Here is a 23,092-nt window from a genome sequence, read left to right on the forward strand (position 1 = left end):
TGGCACAAAGGGACACCGTGACAGAAACCAGAGTGTACGGAAACGCCGTTTACTTGAATTAAGACACTTGGTGGTTTCCATTAGCCATAAGAACACCTATATGTTTTATTTGTTCAACTGAGGCTGAGTACAGTACTTTTTGGAGGATCAGACCTTGAACACTTTTGTCTTGCATTACTGAAAAATTATTGGTGATGTGAGTAAAGCACCATTTTCGAGTGCTTTCGGACACATTTGGAAACCACTTTGCCTGAAAGTGTGTTGATGGATGTGCTTGGGAGGGTTATATCTTGTTTTAGTCAAGTGGCATTTTTGCTAGATGATGGCTTCCAGTCTGTTTCATAGCAGCCTTTAGACTTGACCCAGCTTCTGTTACGTGTCAGTCAAGGTCCAGGCCTTAACCAGACAAATATTCAGTCACCAGTTGCTCCTCAGCTCAGCGGATAAGCTCTGTAATTTTCATTCAATTACTATAATTTGTGTGGAGAAAACCTACATATCTCCAAACTATTTCTATAATGAACTTGAGCATTTTATGGTGATGGTCAAGAATAATAAACAGATATTTTTGAAAGCCTGTTTAGAGAGCTTTCTTGCAGTAATCAGTAAGAATCTCTCATTCCTAAATACTCGTTGCTCTTTTTATAGGACAGCAAAGTTGTCGTTGTGTTGTTGTTTTTTAAGTATTGTAGTTTATTAAACCTTCAGCAGTTGAAGAAATGTGGTGAACTATAAGGAAAACAACCAAGTTAGAAAAGGGGGAAGGAACTTGCATCAGAAAGTTGCGCAACTAAAAATTTATGTGCTGTTACAAATATACATTATTTGGATTCTTCTTTTCCATTCTAAAAAAATGCACCATTCTGCCATCTTGGAAAGGCCAGAATTTGTTTTTTTAACATTCAAATAGCACTACATAGTGACAGCACTACAAAACAATATATTGTATTCATGAAAAGCTGCAAACATTAATACTGTACATGTTCTCTTCTTTATTCTCTTTTAGATAGACAAGGGTATTTGCCATAATTTTCTATGTAAATTGAGGGGTTTTGTTATTTATTTATTTATTTATTTATTTATTATTAATTTCTGTTTGTTTTTTGTTTTTTATTAGTTTTATGTTATGACAATATGCAGCAAAAACATTATATATAAAATATCTTATGTTAAAAAAAAAAGCAAAACAAGTGAAATATAAAATAACAGAAGGGGGGGGGGAGAAAATATATATGAAAAGGAGTGAGGAACAGCATAACAAAACCTCCAGATTGCCATGAATAAATTAACAGGAAAAATATCACCATTTATTTTGTCATTCCAGAAATGCAAAAACAAGACCCACCTCTCAACAAGTTTGTTTTCAGGATTATTAAATATTGTGTTTCTCTCATATGCAAGTTTTATCATTAAGATAGTTTTCCTTAACCAATCAATTATGGTAGGGGATCTTCATTTGTGTGCAATATATATGGTGACCATTTTGCATGGGGGTTCTGTTCCTGTCTGCCCCCCAAAAAAGTTGATGGCGCGTGCGTAAGCCTGCTGCAAGTGAACTGGTTATGTTCCCTTAAATCCACTTCTGATGTGCAATTTATGTTTTCAGTTAATACTATTGCATAGGCAAGGAAGGAGATGCATTTTGGATCTGGCTGAGTTTCTCGAAGGCGCTCACGTCAAAGCCGCAAAATGCTTAATTCAGCTTTGCAGACCTCGCTGCATCCCAGACTGTATTACTTTTCAACTTCCAGCTGACTTGGTTAACCTTGTCCTTGCGCACGGAAGGGACCTCGCTGTCGTGCTCTGATATAGTGTGAGCTCAGAAAATGCTTGCAACAACTGGCGGGCCTCCAGAACTGTTAATGCGTTTGGCTGTGCTACCTGCTGTGTTTTTGGAAAGTGGGGGAACAGTAAAATGAGGTTACGAAGCACATCCTTTTGCAAACAGCCGGGAAATAGTACTGGTCGAGTGGTTAGGTCACATAGTAGAATCTTTGAAGGCTGTGAGTTCCAACTGTTAATTGGTTCCAAACAGCCCTAATCTATACAGTGAAAATGAGACTTATGGATTGGTCTGGCTGCTGAATAGGATCCTAACCGCATGCACCGTTTTTTTATAAAAAAAGTGGGGGTGTCAACATAAATAATAGAAGTCAGAATGCCTTACAGGCAGGTGGTTCTGCACAGGAATTAGTTTGGACCTGCATTTATGCATTTTGATGAAGATGGTGCTGCCGCTGAGAGATTTGTTTTATTGTTCCAGAGCACTGCTTCACCCCTTCCCTGAAGCAGTTGGGTTTTATTGTATTTATTATGAATGCAGTGGGCAATACTGGTCTTCTGGCAGCTTATAGTGTAGCCTTATGAGGCTTTGCCCCCGGGTGGGAAAAATATTGCGCCCGGGAAAGGGAAGTGGGAGCCAACAGACACTCAAGGAATAGTTTCGGAGAAAAGGCTTTATTTCTACCATCCATGAACTGGTAGAAGGAGCAAGTGTGATAGTTCACAAAAAGCATGCACGGGTTCACAGTCATGTGCACAGAGCATATATTCCCCTTCCAGTTCCCTCCCCCTTTCTCCTCCTTCTTCCAGAGTCCTGCCCATGAGTTCCTCTGAGCATGAACAGAAAGCTGTCTTGGGACTATTGTGGACTCTTGGCACCCTTCCCAGGAAAGGGGAGTGAGAGCAGTTCAGCATGTCCAAGAAGTTGCAACTAGAATGAGATAAGATTCAGTTCTCAGGCCTGCTTTGAACAGAGCCTATTCATTAGCTTTTTGAAGCCTTCTCGTGCTGATAAAAGAATAACATTTTGCCTATGTACCAGCATCTTGTGAGAATCCACAGGAAAGCTATAGCTGTGGATTTTTAGAAGACAAAAGGAATTTTGGACAGTTTTGAGGCCTGGTGTGATTATTGAGTGTGGGGTGGTGACTTCGGGCCTAGGTGGGGTCACCTGTCCTCACCTTCCTTCTATAGTAGTTTAGTAGTAGTAGTGGTAGTAGTAATTATTATTATTATTATTATTATTATTATTATTATTATTATTATACCCCACCCATCAGACTGGGTTGCCCCAGCTACCCTGGGCGGCTTCCAACAAACAACAACAACAAATTACTTGTACCCCGCCCATCTGGCCGGGCCTCCCCAGCCACTCTCGGTGGCTTCCAACAGAATATTAAAAACACAATAAAAGATCAAACATTAAAAACTTCCCTAAACAGGGCTGCCTTCAGATGTCTTCTAAAAGTCAGACAGTTGTTTATTTCCTTGACATCTGATGGGAGGGTGTTCCACAGGGCGGGCGCCACTACCGAGAAGGCCCTCTGCCTGGTTCCCTGTAACCTCACTTCTCGCAGTGAGGGAACCGCCAGAAGGGCCTCAGCGCTGGACCTCAGTGTAATAAAACATGAAACATTAAAAACGTCCCTAAAAGTTGTATAGTATCAGGACTGCATAGCCTTTCTTCTGATCCCTCAGAGCCTGATATTGTTTTTTTCACATATACACACTATGTATGCTATGCTTACTTTATACTGGGCTGTACCTTAGTTGTAATGAGTGGTGGGCGTGGGTGGGGGAGCTTGCAGAAGACAATAGGGCTGGCCATTTCCCCCCACAATAATTCTAGCACTGATTGGCAGGCCTATTTGTATTAGTTGAAATACTTTGTAGAGAATGTGGGAGTTCAGGCTAATGGCAAATATGCCCAGGCTGCTTAGTGTGACTTCAATAACATTAGTCCTCCTTGAGTGCTAATTTCTGTTTCAAAGTGCACAAAAGAAATGTTAAAACGTAGCCCACGAGAGATCAAACTGATTATGTCAATACGTAATCTGCTAAACAGCCCCTATGTATATTTTTAACTTAGAAGATTGGGAGAACATATCAAACGGAAGCCATTAAATGTGTCCTGAAATACAGAAAATGGCAATAAAATTTATAGAAAATATTTGCTGCTTTGTACACGTGAAATGGATCTAGGGGGCTTAGTAGACCACAAGCTTAACACGAGTCAATAGTGGGATGCAGCAGCAAAAAACCTCCAACCTAATGCTATTCTAGGAGGCATAGACAGAAGTACAGTGGTGCTTTGGGTTACATACGCTGCAGGTTACAGACTCCGCTAACCCAGAAATAGTACCTTGGGTTAAGAACTTTGCTTCAGGATGAGAACAGAAATCGTGCTCCGGCGGTGCGGCAGCAGCAGGAGGCCCCATTAGCTGAAGTGGTGCTTCAGGTTAAGAACAGTTTCAGGTTAAGAATGGACCTCCGGAACGAATTAAGTACCATATGTTCTGGCGTACAAGACAACTTTTTATCCCTAGAAAATCAGCCCAAAAGTCGGGGGTCGTCTTATACGCTGGGTATACGCATTGGGAAGGAGGAGAGGGAGCTGGTGAGCAGAGGCGCCCCTTCTGCCATCGCTCCTCCCCCCTCCCCACACAAGGGGACACGGAAAGTCCTTCCTAGCGTGGCGCTCGCCTGCCCACCCGCCAAACGCCTCGCCTTGGGATGCTGCTGCTGCGATGGAAGAGGCAGCGGAGGGGTGCGCGCTTTGCCCCTGGCGGCGCTCAAACTCTATAACTCTAAAATTGAACAGCAAAAGTTGGGGGGGTCGTCTTATACGCCCAGTCGCCTAATATGCCGGAATCTACGGTACTTAACCCAAGGTACCACTGTATAATGTCTCTATTCTGCTTTGGTCAGATCACACCTGAAGTGCTGTGTCCAATTCTGGGCACCACAATTTAAGAAAGATTTTGACAAGAATGTGTGCAGAAGAGGGCAACCAAGATGACCAAGGGTCTGAAAACAGGAACAGTTGAGGGAACTGGCTATGTTTAACCTGGATAGGACACTGAGAGGAAATATGATAGCCACCTTCAGATATCTAAAAGGTTGCCCCATGGAAGATGGAGCAAGCTTGTTTTCTCCTGCTCTGGAGTGTAGGACCTGAACCAACTTTTTCTGCTCACTGTGCTTCTGAAATTATATTATGTATAGCCATATACCGTATTTATTGCTCTGTAAGACTCACTTTTTCCCTCTTAAAAAGTAAGGGGAAATGTGTGTGTGACTTATGGAGCGAATGCAGACTGCGCAGCTATCCCAGAAGCCAGAACAGCAAGAGGGATTGCTGCTTTCACTGCACAGCGATCCCTCTTGCTGTTCTGGCTTCTGAGATTCAGAATATTTTTTTTCTTGTTTTCTTCCTCCAAAAACTATGTGCGTCTTATGGTCTGGTGCGTCTTACAGAGCAAAAAATACGGTATTCCAGTCACTTGTAATCAGAAGCAAAAATGTTGTTGCCCCTTTTCTTGGAAACCTCCCTTTTCCTCAAAAAAAGTGTGCACTTTTGTGAGTCTCCCTGAGAATGTTTTAAAAACACCTCCTTTGCCCAGCCCTTGTAATAATAACAGTGTGGGATTCTCTCTCTCTCTCTCTCTCTCTCGGCTTGAGACAGTTCCCAACTTTGGGACAAGCCTTTTTCCAAGGTGTGAGAAACTGGCGCAGGCTGAAGCAACCTTCTTCAGCTTGCTCACCAATTACCCTGAGCACAGGTGCATGTGCCTGTGTGAAAGAAGGTACACTTGTTGATGTGTACAGCTCAGCTGGTGTGTACGCAGACTGTCCACTAACTGAAGGCTGCACGTGAATCCAAGTGCAAGAGTACAGCTCCACTATTTGTGCAGCTCAACATAGCAGGAGCTGGTGTTTGTCCACAGACAACTTTCCAGGTCATGTGGCCAGCATGACTAAGCCACCACGGAACACCGTGACGGAAATCAGAGCAGCGCACGGAAATGCCGTTTACCTTCCCACCACAACTATACCTATTTATCTACTTGCACTGGTGTGCTTTCGAACTGCTAGGTTGGCAGGAGCTGGGACAGAGCAACGGGAGCTCACCCCGTCGCGGGGATTCGAACAGCCTACCTTCCGATCGGCAAGCCCAAGAGGCTCAGTAGTTTGGTCCCCGGCCCCACCTGAATGGTGCAGCAAGACATTTAAAAGAATGATGCAGCAGGGAGCGTTGCACCATTTGGGTTTCAATCCAGCAGCATCGCATCGGTGCTAGTAGGAGATGCTTAAAAGTCCTCAAGCACTCCAACAAGCTGATTTTAAATTCCTCAAAGAAGAAACGGAGACGCCAACCACTGATCAGTTATAAGATTTTTTCTTTTTAGAATTCAAGCTTACACAGTAATCTATGCCCACTATAGTCATAATTACATATTAATATCTGCATACAAAAGCTATGTAAAAATTATATTCTTCCCCCAAATATACAAATTTTCTCTTCAGATAGTTTAAAACATTTGTGATCACATATTTTAATATAGCTTAGGCTGAAAAAATATTACCCATCTAGCATATCACTTAACACTGTTTGGAAAACAGAACAGAACAGAACAAAACAAAACATTTTTTTTTAATAATAAAAAAAGATCCTATTCCAGAATTCTCCGTCTTTCAAATAAATTCATGTAACTTCAAACAGCCTCAGGGCATGACTCCAAAACACAGAAAGGGCAACTCTAAAACCCACCAGAATCTTTCCTAATTTTATTTTGTAAAGAATATAGTATTATATTGGGGGGGGAATGAAGCCATTTTGAGGAATTTAAAATTAAGAACATAAAGAAACAAGAGGGGAAATTACTCATTCATGCCCTGATATGATCTTATCCAACACTAGTGTAATTAAATAAAGTGTCTTTTTAATGTTTAACATTGTGCTCAGTAATTTACATCAATTCAATCCACACCGCGATGTAGATTTACATTTGATTGTCTTGTGCATAAATAAGGGTTCGCTTTTAAAAGTTAGGTAAACTGTGCAAATAGACAGTCACAAACAGCTTATTACTTGCACAATATTGCTTTTGAAGGCGACATCGTTGAATGTGGATCAATACACACAAGCAATGCAGACTCTCTTTGCATTTGCTAACATTTATACAACACAGTAAAAACTTTGTGAGAAAAGGCCATACCTTTTTTGTCATTGTGATTTTTTAAACTTTATTTTTTTAAAAAGCAACATTATTTTTGTTTTTAAAATAAATGTGCTCGCTTTGTTTTAAATATTTTACGTGGAAAATAAACCTCTACCGCTCTAGGATATCGTGTCTCTATAAAAATTTATATAAGGGTCATATCGTAGTAGTATCAAAAGGGAGTATCTGATAAATCTAGTTATTTGAATAAAGTTACAATAATAACAGGACAAACCAAAACTTCTCGCATAGGTCTTTGCTGTCTCCAGAGTTGCAAAAAGGCAGGCGAAGAAAACTTGCTTGTTAACGTAGCACATCTCAGGGCACAGTGTCTTTGCAATATTTGTCTCCCAAACCTCTCAACGACCGTGCGAGGCAAGGGGCAATTCTGGAATATAAGGCTGAGAGACAAGTGACTTGCCCAAGGTCACCCAGTAGGTCCTTAGCAGAGCGGGAAAATGTTGGTGAACCAAACAGTCTAAAATTCTTATCACCTAGATGAGGGACCGAGAAACTTCAGCCTTTCGCTTGTGGATGGACTCCAGCTCCCATTGTTCTTGACCACTGGCTGTGCTCTCTGAGGCTACTGGGAGCTGGAGTCCGTGAACGTCAGGAAAGCCAAAGATTCCCCAGCCCTGACCTAGACCAAACTGACTTTTTCAAACAAAGCAAAAAATGGATGCGTCTTTCCTGGTTTTGATTCTCATTGCTGACAGTGGGGGAAAGGGTTAGCCTTGCAAGCTATTTCTGAAAACCATAAGACTGGTTGGTTTTGCTTATGATTTATGCAGCGAGAAGAAGTCCGTATGACACCTACAAGTTAAGAGTTCCATAGCATAAAGATAACATCACTAGCAATGACACGCTCCTCTTGCAGTCAGTAGCTTTGTCCAGGCAGATTCCGGAAGAGTAATCTTCCTTCCAATCCCGTTTTGATTTTGCTTCTCCTTTTCTGTGCTCCGCTCTGCGATGGAGTGATTATTTAGCACAAAGATAAAATCACAAATGTCCAATGTCTAAATTCCGACATCTGTATTTTGGCACAGTGTTGTTACTTTTAAGAAACTGCTATCTCACCATATAAATACATTGTCAAGAAATTACAGAACTCAGTTGCAACACAAACCCAGTGCAGCTTAAACATCTGTTTGTTTAGAGCAAGAAATAGTAAAGATGACACTTTTTTTTTAATAAGGAGTTTTTTTTCATATAGAGAACACTCCACTTGCTACTATACCTAGAGCAGAAAGCAAAATTGAGAGCCATGTGGCACTGTCAACAAGCAGAAATAAACGCTGTGCAGTGTAAAAAATCATCTTTGTTGTGTTCTGCCAAAAGGCTCAATCCACGCAGAAAAAAATACTGGGTGTAGGATTTGCCACTATGAGTAGTCGGTTCTGAAATCTACCCAAGACGCTGGCCATGATTTGACAAAACCTTATAGTTTACCAACCTTGGCAGGACTGAGGACTATGTTCATTTTTTTAAAAAATACGCCACACATATTTAAACAAACTAAGGACTCAAACATAGGTCCCAATTCTGCTCTCTCTCCCTGGTGTAAATGAACAGTGAAATCGCTGAAAAGCCTGTGGAGCTACAAATGTAAAAAACCAGAGTGACTGAAATAAGGATTTAACACCCTTACATTTTGCTAGACCGTCTCCGAAGTACAAAATGGCTATTGAGTTGTGATTGATGACTTGATGGTAACTTAGTGAATTGGGCTGCACTTACCTAGTGAGTCCCATTGAATTAAGTAGGACTTACTTCTGAGTAGACATGCTTAAGAGTTGCAGCCTTAAGTGTCTCTGAAGCATAGTGTGCATTGCTAACCAACTACCACTTAACGTTTTTGTCTAAAAGGTGCTTTAGAATACTGAGTAATAAAGAACTAGTGACCTATGATGTTGGACAGTAGTCCTAAAGTGCCACCTGCAGCTCTGTGCCTCCCGTTCTCATCCATGATGGGAAATGCTTCATATGAACAGAGAGATTCCTTGTTGCAAATGGCGGAAAGGGTGTTCCTCAGCCCTTAGAAAACAATGGGAAAGTTGTGGAGCTGGATGTGCAATGGGGCCACTTGGCTGGGCTGGAAGGCTTCTTCTCTCTGGCAGAAGATGCTTTTCCTCCACTGCAAAGGAACCTTTGGGTACATCCCTTCAGTGTGTGATGATTATTTTTGTTTGGAGAAAGTATTAAAAGTCAGATTGGGACTTTGGGCCAGAGGAGGTGAGCCCCAGTGCTTTTCCTCGTAAAAAAATGTTCAGCGGTACTCTCATTTTGACTCAAGAAAATCACCATTTTATAGTTCAAATCGGGAAAAATAAATACAGTAAATGGACAAAAGTACAAAGGTTCACAAAACGTTTAGGGGTATGCGTACCGCCAGGAAAAAAGCACTGGTGAGCCCCATAAATTGATGTTCCTTATCTTTCAGGCTGTAAGCCTGTACCTACTTGACATAAGAGCAGGGGCCACCAAACTGAATGGGACTTGCTGGCGAGTAAACATGCATATGATTTCAGCATTAATTTATTAGTGGGCTGGGAGGGGCTGGAAGGCAGAAAATGTGAGCAGGGTCATGTTTTACCCTGCACCCTGACCTAAAACTGGCTACCCACAAGCCGCTGCTTGCTTATGGAAAATGTGCATACTGTACAGTAAAACCTCGGTTGTCGAACGTATTCCATTCCGGAATTCCGTTTGGCTTCCGAAACATTCAACAACCGAGGTGTGGCTTCCGATTGGCTGCAAGAGCTTCTTGCACTCAAGCGGGAGCCGCGACGGATGTTCGGCTTCCGAAAAACGTTAAAAAACCAGAACACTTACTTCTGAGTTTTTGGTGTTCGGGAGCCGAAACGTCTGATAATGGAGGTGTTCAGGAACCGAGGTTTGACTGTCCTAATATATTTTCCCTTATTGCCCACTAGGACCAAGAGGGTGAAAGGCAGGAAGCCAGCAGTAGGCAGAGCAAGAGCCAATGACAGGTGGAGCCAACTAATTTTGGTTTTGTCCCCATCCTCCTCCCTGCTGACTCTCCCTACAAAGCGGACTTAGGAGCCTAAGGTGGAGGAAGCAAGTAGCCGAGACCAGCCCCTGGACCGGTTGTAAAACAGAAGACATGAGGTCTTCTTGGAGGAACTGAGATTGATGGGGCAGACGTCCCATTTGGTAATGGAGCAGCTTCCATGGCTAATGGCTCAAGCAAGAACTGGGAACTGGGATTTTGATCAAGAAAATGCCAAATGGTTCTCATCTTATTACCCTGGGGCTACTTTTAAAAGATGGGAAGGGAGACAGTTGTCTTTGTGTGTCTGGGGCGCTGAAGCCTTTCAAGAAAAACAGCTCTTGACTAAATGGCTTTTAGTCCCAACAGCCTTGCCATATTTCATTTCACGTTACTCATTTGTTCTCTATTAATCCAGTTTTAAAATTTACATGTTTCCTCCGCATGCAGGGTTCTCTGAATTGGGGACTCGAGTCTTCGAAATTTATATTAAGCAACACTGAATTCAGATAATTATGCCACACATTCCCCACATGCGCTTGATGATATGTGCTGAGAAATGGGAAGAAACAGGGAAACTTCCAAGACAGGACTGTGAAGTGCCTGCATTTCTGATATCATCAACTGCCCAGTTTAGCATCTGCTAAAAGAATTTGGCAAGGCCAAGGAGGAGTTGGGGCATCACGATGGAAATTCAGCATAAATGCTTGGTTCTGTAGGGTTAGGGAGGGTACAAGTCCTATGGCCAAATTTGGCCCTCCAGATGTTTTAGGACTACAATTCCCATCATCCCTGACCACTGGTCCTGTTAGCTAGGGATCATGGGACTTGTAGTCCCAAAACATCTGGAGGGCCAAGTATGGCCATGCCTGATGTACCAATCATGGGTGGCTTTCCGCTTTACTAACAGTGCAATGCTATACATGTCTACTCAAAAGTAAGTCCTATTGCATTCAGTGGGGCTTACTCCAGGTAACTGGGCACAGGATTGCAGCCTGAGGTTATGTTTTGTATAAAATATGCCAGGAAAGGTTTACAGACCATGGGAGGCAATAATCATGAGGAAGTTATCAGCAACCCATGGTCTGGAGGACACCTTAAGTACTGCTCACCCACATCTATTTCCATAGTCCTTGCAAGCAAGATGGATGTTTGTGTAGATTGAACTGCAGCACTTTCAAACTCCATTTATCTCCTTATTAAGTAAGCTGACGAGGGCCAGTTCCAACTTGCGATGTATTTGCCTGTAATGTTTGTAAAGCAGGTATTTGACAAGACACATTTATCTGGGCAGATGGTTGATCTATTTTGAATTTGTTCATCTTTTGGAGAAAAAAAATTCCCTGAGTTGATCCAATTGAATTTTTGGATAAGCATTTTCAAATGACTTAAGCTGGTGAAAGAGACCAGATGAAGCTTACTTTGAAACTTTGCATATTCTTCCGCTAGCAGAAGCTTGTGAAACAAAAGGCATCACAAAAGCTAGCAATTGTCTCTTTTATGGCAACAACCGTCCCCCTGGAGACAGGTGATATTAGGTTCTGTAGACATATCTGGCACCCGAGAGAATAAACACTTTCCACTATGGATGTGGTTTATTACTCTTGCAGTAATAACTTTTGTAATGACTTTTGTTTTGCAGTAGTTAAAAAACAAAAGGAGTCAACATGATGCCTTTGTTTCTTCTGTGACTGTTTAGGAGCCTCTCATCCCCCCCCCCCCCCATTCATATAGACTGTGAAAAATATATACGGCATGTTTAGGCATTTGCTAACATGGATCCCAACCTAACCTAAGTCATTGAAATCAGTGAGTTTAAGCACACCTAACTCTGTACTGGATTGCGGGGCCATGGACTTGATGTCCACTACGTGATGACACAGTTTTGTGCATGAGCACTCAAAAGACTTCCTTTGCTAATGGAATGAAGCATGGCTGAAAAGAACTCTACCGTTCTCGTTTTGTCCACAGTGAAAGTCTTCCTGAGTACAGAATTTTTCCAGAGTATACAATGGTGCTCTGGGTCTAGACTTCTAGCGATTGCTCTGGGCCAACATGGCTCCCAAGGGTTTGTGGAATTGTCTTCTTCTTGCAACAGAAGACGTAACACATGCTGCTTCTGGAACTGATGTTGATCGATTGCCAAAGCAGTTTGCTATGTGGCGTGGGAACTGCTGTTTCAGAAGTCCAGGCACGAAGCCCTGCTGGCTGTGGCACGGACTAGATTCACGTTTCCTGGGGTCCTTGCCCCGGGTTACAGTCACTATGAGAGTGATTGTAGACAGGCAGTGAAAAGGTCTATCACCTTTGTTACGTACTGATATGTGAATGCACAGGGTAGTATGGAAGGATTCAAAAAGCGTACTTTGAGAATAAGCCTAACAGGGAAATGAAAAGAAAAGGGGGGAAAAGGGAAGGGCTTGCCTGATGCATCATATAAAAAATGAGAGCAGTTCACAGCAAATAAGTTAGATGTACCAGGAACTGCATTTCTGGTCTGTTTAAATATCACCATCAGAACAGCCCCACATGCACTGATTCTGGATTAACAGAATACAGCAGCAGAAGAGCTTGTCCTGCACAGTTTGGTACTAATCTATCAGAGGAAAAGAATTGTTTTCAGGGAAGGGGGAGAAAAAAGGAAAATCAAGTCTAAAATGCAACCCATTATCTTAACTAGGGAAAAGGATGAAGTATAAAGGGCTTGGTTGGCGTAACTTTTAAAGCTGTTTTCCCTTTATGGTCAGTTTTATACAGATTTCTATATAAGGAGAGACAGTAGTCATTTCAAATACTCTGTGGTCACATCTATACCACACATCAAAAGCACACGGCTTTCCCCAAAGTATCCTGGAAGTGAAATTTACCTCTTGCAGAGCTGCAATTCCTAGCACGCTTAACAAACTACAGTTCCCAGGATTCTTCAGAGGAAGCCACGTGGATTAAATACACGGTGTGGATGTGACTCGTGAATTTAGCCCACCCCTGCAAATGATTTTTGAATCTGGGTCTCAGAAAAGCATTCAGACAACCCATTTTCACCTCAAGATTCCACCCACAATGTCAAAAAGGCCACTAGGAATGGATAGCAAGTCCCTACTGTGGTTGTGGGAATGGTCATTAAATTGCTAGAATGAAGTTGTAGAGTCTTAAGTACAAATATAACAAATGCATTTGTACTTTAGGGCTATGTCAATTTCTCTTGCCTACGTTTCCGGGAGTAGCCAACATGGCCCCTTCTAGATGTCACGGACTCCAGTTCCCATCATCCCTGACCAGTGGCCATGTTTGCTGGGGCTGATGAGAGTTGTGATCCACAACAACTGGATTCCACCATGTGGGCTGCCCCTGATTTATATGCTTGAGTTTTCAGAGCAATTCTGACTCTTCCTTTAAATTCTCCCAATCCAGAGTCGCAGAAGTCATCAGACATGCGGAAAGTGCTCGCGCACACTCAGAAATGCCTTATTCAAATCTTGTGTGTGCCTATGGGTTTTCTGCATCTATAGAAATTAATGAGGTAGCCCTTGCAGCGGTGATGGGGAAGCTGTGCTCTCCATTTGCTGCTAGGTGCCAACTCCTATCAGCTCCAGCCACCATGGCCAAGGGTCTTCGGGAGGACAACCACAAGTTCCCCATCCTCATTTTACAGGGGGATATTTTTGGTGTGCCTATCAGAGTTCCTGCATTCATAAGAAATGAATGGATCGAGCCCAAAACTATCAGGTTTCTCCAGCTCCTCCCTAAAAGCCTGGATGATTAATACAGTCGTACCTTGGGTGTCGAACAGAATCCGTTCCAGAAGTCCATTCGACTTCCAGAAATGTTTGAAAACCAAGGCACGGCTTCCTAATAATAATAATAATAATAATAATAATAATAATAATTTATTATTTATACCCCGCCCATCTGGGGTATAAATTGGCTGCAGGAGCTTCCTGCACTCAATCAGAAGCCGCAGAAGCCCCGTCGGACGTTCAGGTTCCAAAGCACGTTTGCAAACCGGAATACTCACTTCCGTCCGGGTTTGCGGCGTTTGGGAGCCAAAACATTTGAGAACTAAGCTGTTCGAAAACCAGGGTACGACCATATAGCAATTTCCCCTATTTAGCAACATGAAGCCAAATTTGTTTTAGAAGACTTGGGGCAATGTAGGTTCCAAATGTCAGTTCTTATTCTAGTAGGTGTGACTTTCATTCACACATCCCAATAAAATATGGAAAATAGAAACAAACGAAGGACTTTCCGCACTTTTTGGAGCACTGACCTACTAGGTTTTTTTTTAAAGGATTTAAAAATACAAAAGGTTTTATTTATTTACTTGTAAGATACCCATTCTGATCTCAAAGCAATGATGGCAATTATGGAAGTCTTTGGCTAAATTAAGATGCACTCTCTTAAGAACTACTAAAAACCATGGTTGCAATCAGGTGAAAGTTAGGCATGGTTAAGTCCTATCGATTTCAGCTGGTACTTAGGTGAGCCTAACACTTCCTAGATTGTAGCAAATACCTCGTGTCCTGAAAGTGAGATAATACTGTACAAAATATGGCAGAATTAAAAAATATAAAGATCTGAGTATCTATTTGTTTCCCTACTAGTTCAGCTTATTTCCCACCTCTCTCCAAGCAGTGATGAGTGTGAGCTTATGAGCACCTGAATGCTGGTGAATGAAACGGATTCATTTGTATTCCCAATGTCAAACTTTCAAAGGATTCACATCAAAAGGACACACACACACACACACACACACACAAATGCAATTGTCACAAGTACCCGCATTGAAGGGAGATCGTCAATCGTGCCTATCAAAAATAATCCTCCAAACAAAAAACAAGGTGGAACAAAATGGAAATGGACAAAAAAAAGAGAGAGAGAAAATACTAGGCAATGGAATGAAATGACAGACACCCAGTAGTGCTATAGGATTTTCGAGAACCTCTCCAGTCTTTTTAATCCTCAAAAACTTCCAGGAACAAAGGGGGAAAGAGTTCTGTTGGGCATTCCACCTTCATGTGCAGGAAGCGGCTAGCATGACAGGCGCCAATCATTCGTAGGTCCGTCACTTTCATCAGCAGTTTTGGCCAAAAGTGTGCAATGTGATGCTTTCTGTAATTAATGTAGTGTTCAAATGCCAGGAGGAAGCCCTCTTGGCACTTTTCTATTCTCTCGACGCTGACAAGACCCGGACGATCTGCGTAATTTAGACGAAAGGCATAAGTTATTTCCTTACATCCACCCAGGACTACTTAAACAGTACCTTCTGCAGAGCTCAGTCAAATTTTAAGGAATTGATATTGCTCAGTGACAGGTTCCCACAGTATTTCCCAATGCAAGTCGATCCTGACACAGCTTCCCTGAGGCTTCAAAGAACCAGTGTAAGGTAGTGGGTTGTCTCTTGGGCAAAACATAGGGCTAGAACATGGGAGCAGTTGCCAATTGAGAATTTTACCTTATATGTTTTGGTAAAACAATACAGTGGTACTTTGGTTTTCGAACGTAATCTGTTCTGGAAGACCGTTCGAGTTCCGAAACATTTGAAAACAGCCGACAGCTAGGCCTCCAGATCTTGGACTCAGCAGAAGCTGCGTGGCATGTTTGACTTCCGAGACACGTTCGAAAATGGAAGTACGGTATTTACTTCTGGGTTTATGGCGTCCGAAAACCGAAATGTTCGACTTCTGAGACGTTCGAAAACCAAGGTACCACTGTATATGTGAGCACTAGGCTTAATTTTGCTCTCCCCATATTTATTTCCCTAGAGAAGTACTCTAGGAAGCCAGTGTGGTGTAGTGGCCAGAGTGTAAATTACTAAACTATTTTCATACTCACCTGAAGACATCAGCAGTACCGCCTGTAGGAGAGCGACTTCCGTGTCATCTAGGTTGAATGATGACAATGACATGCCCAGGTCAAAAATGGCATCTGATACCACTCCAAGACCCCCATTTTTCAGCTGGCCCCTGGTCACCGCCATCTCTCCATTCAGGGTCAAAGTCTCGCTCTCGGGGTCATAGCGAACTGCTGCTCTGAGGGACATAATCTCCATGCAACAACCTTTCAGAAGGATGATCTGGTCTTCACATGGCAGCTGCGGAGAATGGCAAGTGAGAATCAGTTTTCCTGCACTTAAGTGAAAGGCCTTCTCCAAACGCTAAAAAGTAAAATAAATATTGGCACCACCCTTGTATGCAGTTTCCTTTCATTCCTTCCCTTTATCACTTCCTTTGAAGTGATCACTAAAACCTGCTGAGAGTATTCTTAATAATGTCATCCACATACCACCTTCAAAGAAGTCATTGTCATTTTTCACCCTACACTGAGACTTGGGGATTACTGGAGAGTCCCAAGGTGGGATATGTATACATTCAAAGCAGTTTAATTTATTATTACTATTTTGATGATGATGACTGTATAATTAATAAATCACTATCTATTACAGTAATATTATTGCAATGTGTCATACTTGGGGCTGCTTTTGAAAACGGCAGCTCATTCAGAAATCAGCAGAATTCATATTATACCAAATCTGGCACAACTGCACTAGCTACCGTTTAGTCTCTTAAGCCCAATTCAAAATGTTGGTTTTGACCCATAAAGTCTTAGGTGGCTCAGGACCTCAACAACTGCCTCTCCCCACATAAACCAGCCTGGAACCTGCGATGATCATCGGAGGTCCTTCTCTGTGTGCCTCACCTGAGGGACATGAGAAATGGCCTTCTCAGTGGTGGTTCCTCACTTCTGGAACGTTCTCCCCCGGGAAGCACAACTGGTGCCATCTTTGTCTGGTTTTAGGTGCCAGGCAAAAACATTTGCATTTAGGAAGGCCTTCAGTCCTTAATTGAGAGGGTAACTAGTTATGTTGCCTGCCTCCTTATTGGGCTCATCCTTTGATGTGAGGTGGGTAGGATATGCATCTTTTATATATATTTCTGGATTTGCACTTTAAATCTTGTTTTACTGCTGCTGTTATAATTGGTTTTAATGTTGCTTGCTACTTTTATTATTATGATGTAGGTTGCTTTGAGACACTTTGGTGTAAAAAGCTAACAATAATAATAGTAATTAATAACAATGTGAATGACCCAGCAATGGTACATACTTGTGTTATACAACTGCTATAACCATCTTTGTCCCCCACAAAACCTTCAGCCCATTGGCCAACGAAAATTCGAACCCTTCAGGGTAGGAGGCCTTCTTGTTATTAGTTCTGTAGCACTATTAAATCACCCGTAGTCCATAACATAAAGTAGTTATGGAAACAAAAATCTGTTCCATTTTGGCTTCAGTTATTAAGTTATTTTATTTTTAAGTCAAGTTGAGGGGTGTCTGTGTGTGTGTGTGTGTGTGTGTCTGTCTGTCTGTCTGTCTGTGGGGTTGGGAGTCGTTATTTATAGTACTGACACTGTGATTACATTTAATCTCGACAAAAAAAAAACCTTCTGAGTGGGCGAAGGGATCATGGCTTAGCAGAAGTGAAAGCAATGTTCCAGGGGCCGAATGGTTTTTGAAAAATGTAGTCTGCCGGCAAAGGTAAATTGACACTTGATTGTAATGTCAGCTTTTCCCCGCCTCAGCTGCCAGCTTTAAGTGCAGAGTATTTGACTCATAGGGAGAGTGACTGATGCTACTGCTAAGAGGAAGGCACGCTTGGCAAATCCACACCGTGATCAACTCCCGCCTGGAAACCAATGTCCCCACTGTGGAAGGATGTGTGGATCCAGAATTGGCCTCCACAGTCACTTATGGACTCATTGTTAAAACCGTGTTTATAGAAGACTATCCTACTTGGCTATGAGTGATCGCCAAAGGAGAAGCACTCAGTCAGGTTTCCCTACATCAGCTTCAATAGCTTACACAGGTCAGGGAAAATGGGAAGTGATGTTTCATAACCAAAAAGAAGGGCGGGGGGCAAGAAAAGCAGAGAGAGGAAAATGAGGGCTAAAATATATTCTAATTATCCAAAATAAACATGGTTAGTTTAATAATTTTGAAACAAGCACATTCCCTTTGAGACTCATCTGGCACTTGCATGGTGTCGCAGAGTTTTGCTATCAGCTGTGAAGTATTCTGAAGTTTGGACAAAAGAGGGTGAATTGGGGCAGAGCGAATGGCTTAAGGGCAGCGAGAAAGCTGTGCCAGCCACATCTTTTGTTCGGGGAAATTACATGAAAGCGGCCCAGAATGGCCAAACTCACTTGGAGTAGGGAAGCCATTTGCACGAAGTGTTATCCTCCCTCTCTTTCACTACAGCTAAGGATGATCTGAGATCTGTGTATGAAAGGAACAACTGAAAAATGTTCTGGAACAGATAAAGGGACACACAAGAGAAAGTGAGAGAGACAAGAGGGTGTTTTCACACACGGGTGATTCAGCATCACCCGATAATTTTGTTCTGCTCTAAACTGGAAGCTGAAAAATGGACTAGCCCGTTCCCTGGGCAAGTCTCCCTTTCTCCAGTCCCAACAGTTGAGAGATGAGGGTGAGGATTTTTCAGTGGAACAACTGTGTTTTTGAGGAAAAGGTTAATCCACTCTTCTTCCTCCCTGCTGCACTTCCAATCTTAGCACTTTGGATTAATCCACGTTGTGAAGTTATCCCTCTGGTTAAAGATCTGTTTTCATCTATTTGTAATTTCCTCAAATGCCATTATTGGAAGACAATCCATCATATTTATATGCATGGAAAAGTGACTTAGGGAGTCTATGGAAGACAATGGAGATTTTCCTGGAGATAAGCTGGAGATCGTTTTCTTTTTATTAATCAGCGCTACTAAGGAGACTATAAAGGACACACAATACAAAGTTCTCAGTATGTTGTACATGACCCCTGCAGTACTTCAACGGATATGCCCAACTACAGTTAGTACACTGGTCAGATTGGTTTATGATTTCACTTTTGATGGGAGCAGTGTTAGTGCCTTAAACAGTGTAAGAGTTCAGGAATACATTCCAGATGACATCCAGGAATTTTGCCACATTGGGCCACAGGTAGCTACCCCAGCTATGCTATGTGATCACTTTGAATCTATAAACTCTGTATTTCTGCATAAAGGCCTTCTTAAGTAATCGTATCCAGGGGCAAAGTTGTGTATAGCACATAACGGGAAGTCTCCCAAGAAACTATATAAAACGCAGTGCATTAATAAAATTCCCACCCTGGGCTCCTTGGAGACTAAAGACAGGGACTTAATTAATTAATTAAAATTGGGAGATGATGGTTACATACAATCTTACTCAGAATGTGCAGCAAGCAAGGGATATATATATATATATATATATATATATATCTCAAAACCATGGTTTCTCTTTACTTCCTAGGTGGAAGCCCATCAAATCTTTTGATCAAATCTGAATCAACTGACAGGTACCTATATTTTTGTTTCTATGATATACAGTACATAACTTAGATATGATATAGTTAGTGAGCTAGATATCTCACAGGCATGATATAATGAGATAGTTATATGTAAGTTTATTAATTCCTAGTTCTTGTTGTAGTGTTGTGTGTATACTTTGTTGTCTGTGTTGTAACTCTTATCTCAAAATAAAATAAAATTCCATCTCAAGCTGTTTTTAGGGGGGGGTAAACAAAGTTCACATTTACATGCATAATAAGTAAATAAATAAAGGAGAAGGAAAGTAAAAAGAGAGAGGTTAAACTGGAAAGAAATCCGTACCTCACAGAACATAGGCAACTTTTTGGCAAAATCCACCACTCTTGTGATTGCTGGTGTGATAATTTTTGTAAACTGGCTGAAGGCTTCTAAATCTACTTTCCCGCCTTCTGGGGCATTTACTATTGGTGCTTGTCCAATATCCTCTGGCTAACAACAGAAAAGAAAAACATTGTAAGGAGACAATTTATTTGCAGCGGACATGGAATCTTCTTAAACTGTGGAGCGCTGGCAGTTCAAACCCATCACTTCTTCTGTTTTGTTTGTAAGAAAGCCCTGTTGCTATTATTTAGGCAAAATTAACTTTTGTATTCAAAAGAAGCCACTGTCTAAGACAAACTCTTGTATGCATAAGATTCTGACATGCCACTACTCATTTGTGTAGGCAGCTCAGTGCTTTGCAAATGTAGCTACCTATTCTTGTCTATTTATGTTATCTTGTGGAAGCCATTTAGCTGTTCACCCCGAAACCCTAAAGCGAGTGTTGTTTCTCAGTCCCACCTAGAAAAACTTATCTTCCCCTGAAATCCAAAAGGAAGAGAAGTCCTTCGGCATTAAATTTGTCAGAGGAGGGGAATTTCTGACCTTTCCTATAATTTGTTGTCGTTTGCTAAAGGGACAGTGAGGCTTCACCAAAGTTCATAATAGCCAAAAGCTATTCCTATAGCTGCGCTATCCTGACAGGTAAGAAAAACAGACAGGATAGGAACCAACACGGGTTATATTCTGTCAACAGTTGATCACTTGGTTTGAGGGGTGAAGCTAAGTTCAGGAATTCAGGTCAAAGAGGCTAACGTTAAATATGCATTCTGTTTCCTATCATTGAGTTGACGTTTGTATGCTTTGCCCAATACATGTTGTTGTTGTTTAGTCGTGTCCGACTCTTCATGACCCCGTGGACCAGAGCACGCCAGGCACTCCTGTCTTCCACATGGGAATTTCAACCACAAATATTTTCCACTACAGTGGTACCTTGGAAGTTGAACAGAATCCATTCCGGAAGCCCATTCGACTTCCAAAACGTTCGGAAACCAAGTCACGGCTTCCGATTGGCTGCAGGAAGCTCCTGCAGCCAATCTGAAGCTGCGGAAGTCACGCCAGACATTTGTGTTCCAAAGAACGCTCACAAACCGGAGCACTCGCGTCCAAGTTTGCGGCATTCGGGAGCCAAAACGTTCGACTCGCAAGGCTTTCGGGAGCCAAGGTGTGACTGTATTAGGAAACAAAACGGTACTGCTATTCTAAAGCTGTAACTAAGTAAAAATGACAAATAGGAGCAAGTAGGACCTGCAACAAAATGTTGCAGCATGTTCAGGTTCCCTGCCACTCCATTCTAATATCACCACCTGTTTTCTATTCCCTGCTCCCACAGGGACTCAGCATGCTCACTGCTCAGTGAAGTGTTTTGGCTTTTGCCATTACATCCTCCTAACCCTACAATCTCTAGGAACTAGGAGCATGTCTGAAGGTGGGAGAGGACTTCCAAAAAAACTGTGCGGCCAGGGTTCCCTCTCACCGGAAAGCCTATGCATGACAAGCAGGCTTCTCCTCTGCAGCCATGCCCTGTGTGGACATGGTGTGGGGCTTGGGCTGGCTGGGATATGATGCGATGCTGAGAGCAGGGCCAGCACCCAGCGCCTGGTTTTCACTTCACATGATGATGGGATGGATGAATCTGGCAATTCTGGGTTCTCGCATTTTAGTTCTCTACATTATTTTCCATTTTATATATAAAAAAATCCTCAGCATTTTATTGAGAATTTCTCCCATTAAACACACTTTTTTTCTATGTGATTTTGTCAAATATACATCTTTGCAAAAAAAAAACCCAGAACCCTAATGGAATGCATTTTTGTATGTTATTTTCACTAGTATATGCTGTATATGCACATTTTACCCCAATGCAGTTTTTAACACGTTTGCTGGACTGGAGAACTACAAAATTTTGGGGGAAATTGAATTACAAAGGATTGCTGTGTTTCAGTTCACACATTGTTTCGATAAAAGTGCAAGTTTGGTAAGTTCTGCTTTCCCGCTCGCTTCAAACGTCAGGGAAAACTGTGCACACAACACACCAGCGCCTCATTAGAATCACATAAATGCAGGAAAATCGTTCTTACTTTTCATGTTAGGCATTTATAACCAACTTTTCAATTTTAACAAATTCCCAAAGCAGTAACAAAGACCATCCATACTTACCGTATATACTCGAGTATAAGCCGACTTTTTCAGCACATTTTTCATGCTGAAAAAGCCCCCCTCGGCTTATACTCGAGGCGGGTGGCGGCGGCGGAGGGACGAGCGGCCCGAAAGGAGACCTTTCAGGCTGCTTGTTCTTCCTTCGCTGCTGCCGCCACCACCAGGTTAGTGGTGTGGTGAACCGGCTTACACTCGAGTCAGTAAGTTTTCCCAGTTTTCTGTGCTAAAATTAGGTGCCTTGGCTTATATGCGGGTCGGCTTATACTCGAGTATATACGGTAGATTCAACTTTGCCTTATTAGATTATATCCTCTTCCTGGGATGTGTGTGTTGGGGGTGGGGGAAAACCCCAGAAGACAAACCTGGGCCTCTAGTGGATAATAATAATAATAATAATAATAATAATAATAATAATAATAGAAGGTAGGCCCCCAGGTGTGGGCTATTTAAATGGCCAGGGAGCAGATCCAAAGAAAGCCTGTTGACTCTGTCAACTCCGCCTCCTGGCCCAGCCTGTGTCCAAGGCTGAACCCCCATTTGCCAATCCCAGGTGTAGGCTAGGATCTGGCTCCTGCTAGGTGGCGGGGGCTTACGCCTATGCCATTTATCAAGACAGGAGGCCGATGCTGCACAACACCACAGCACCAAAAGGGGTGAGCGGACTTATTAGATTACCGTATTTTTCGCTCTATAAGACGCACCAGACCACAAGACACACCTAGTTTTTGGAGGAGGAAAACAAGAAAAACAATATTCTGAATCTCAGAAGCCAGAACAGCAAGAGGGATCGCTGCACAGTGAAAGCAGCAATCCCTCTTGCTGTTCTGGCTTCTGGGATAGCTGCGCAGCCTGCATTCATTCCATAAGACGCACACATCTTTCCCCTTACTTTTTAGGAGGGGAAAAGTGAGTTTTATAGAGCAAAAAATACAGTATATCCTCTTCCTGGTATGTGTGTGTTGGAGTGGGGGGTACCCCAGAAGAGTGGATGATGATGATGATGATAATATTTATTATTTATATGCAGCCCATCTGACTGGGTTGCTCAGCCATTCCGGACAGCTCCCAACAAAAAATAGTAAAAACACAAAACATCATCAAACACTAAAAACTTCCCTGAACAGCTCTCTTGAAGATGCCTGCAGTTAAATATTAGTTTCATTATTTTTAAAGCAAAGTGCTCTGCAGGTTCTTATACTGATT

At 42.3% G+C, this 23,092-nt stretch overlaps 1 protein-coding gene and 1 long non-coding RNA gene across 6 annotated transcripts in view; one reads left to right on the forward strand and one right to left on the reverse strand.

Annotated features, from left to right (window-relative positions):
- The window catches only part of LOC308459566, a 34,619-nt gene that overhangs the window by 11,058 nt on the left and 469 nt on the right, over window positions 1–23,092 (forward strand). Inside the window, exons 3-4 of the long non-coding RNA XR_013978155.1 lie at window positions 19,335–19,380; window positions 21,598–21,707. This is a non-coding gene — a long non-coding RNA (uncharacterized lncRNA). The remainder of the gene's footprint in view (window positions 1–19,334; window positions 19,381–21,597; window positions 21,708–23,092) is intronic.
- THRB (thyroid hormone receptor beta) overlaps window positions 6,166–23,092 on the reverse strand; it is a 186,812-nt gene continuing 169,885 nt past the window's right edge. For 4 of the 5 annotated variants that reach the window (XM_080974980.1, XM_080974979.1, XM_080974982.1 and 1 more), the window contains 3 exons: window positions 19,694–19,840; window positions 15,847–16,105; window positions 6,166–15,208 (listed from right to left, as the gene is read on the reverse strand). In XM_080974980.1, coding sequence (XP_080831106.1) covers window positions 14,967–15,208; window positions 15,847–16,105; window positions 19,694–19,840 — 648 coding nt within the window. In that variant the 3' untranslated portion in view covers window positions 6,166–14,966. The remainder of the gene's footprint in view (window positions 15,209–15,846; window positions 16,106–19,693; window positions 19,841–23,092) is intronic. The other variant, XM_080974983.1, reaches the window with a different exon arrangement.

Source organism: Podarcis pityusensis (genome assembly GCF_964106645.2).
Source record: "Podarcis pityusensis genome assembly, chromosome: 12".
Classification (NCBI taxonomy): domain Eukaryota; kingdom Metazoa; phylum Chordata; class Lepidosauria; order Squamata; family Lacertidae; genus Podarcis; species Podarcis pityusensis.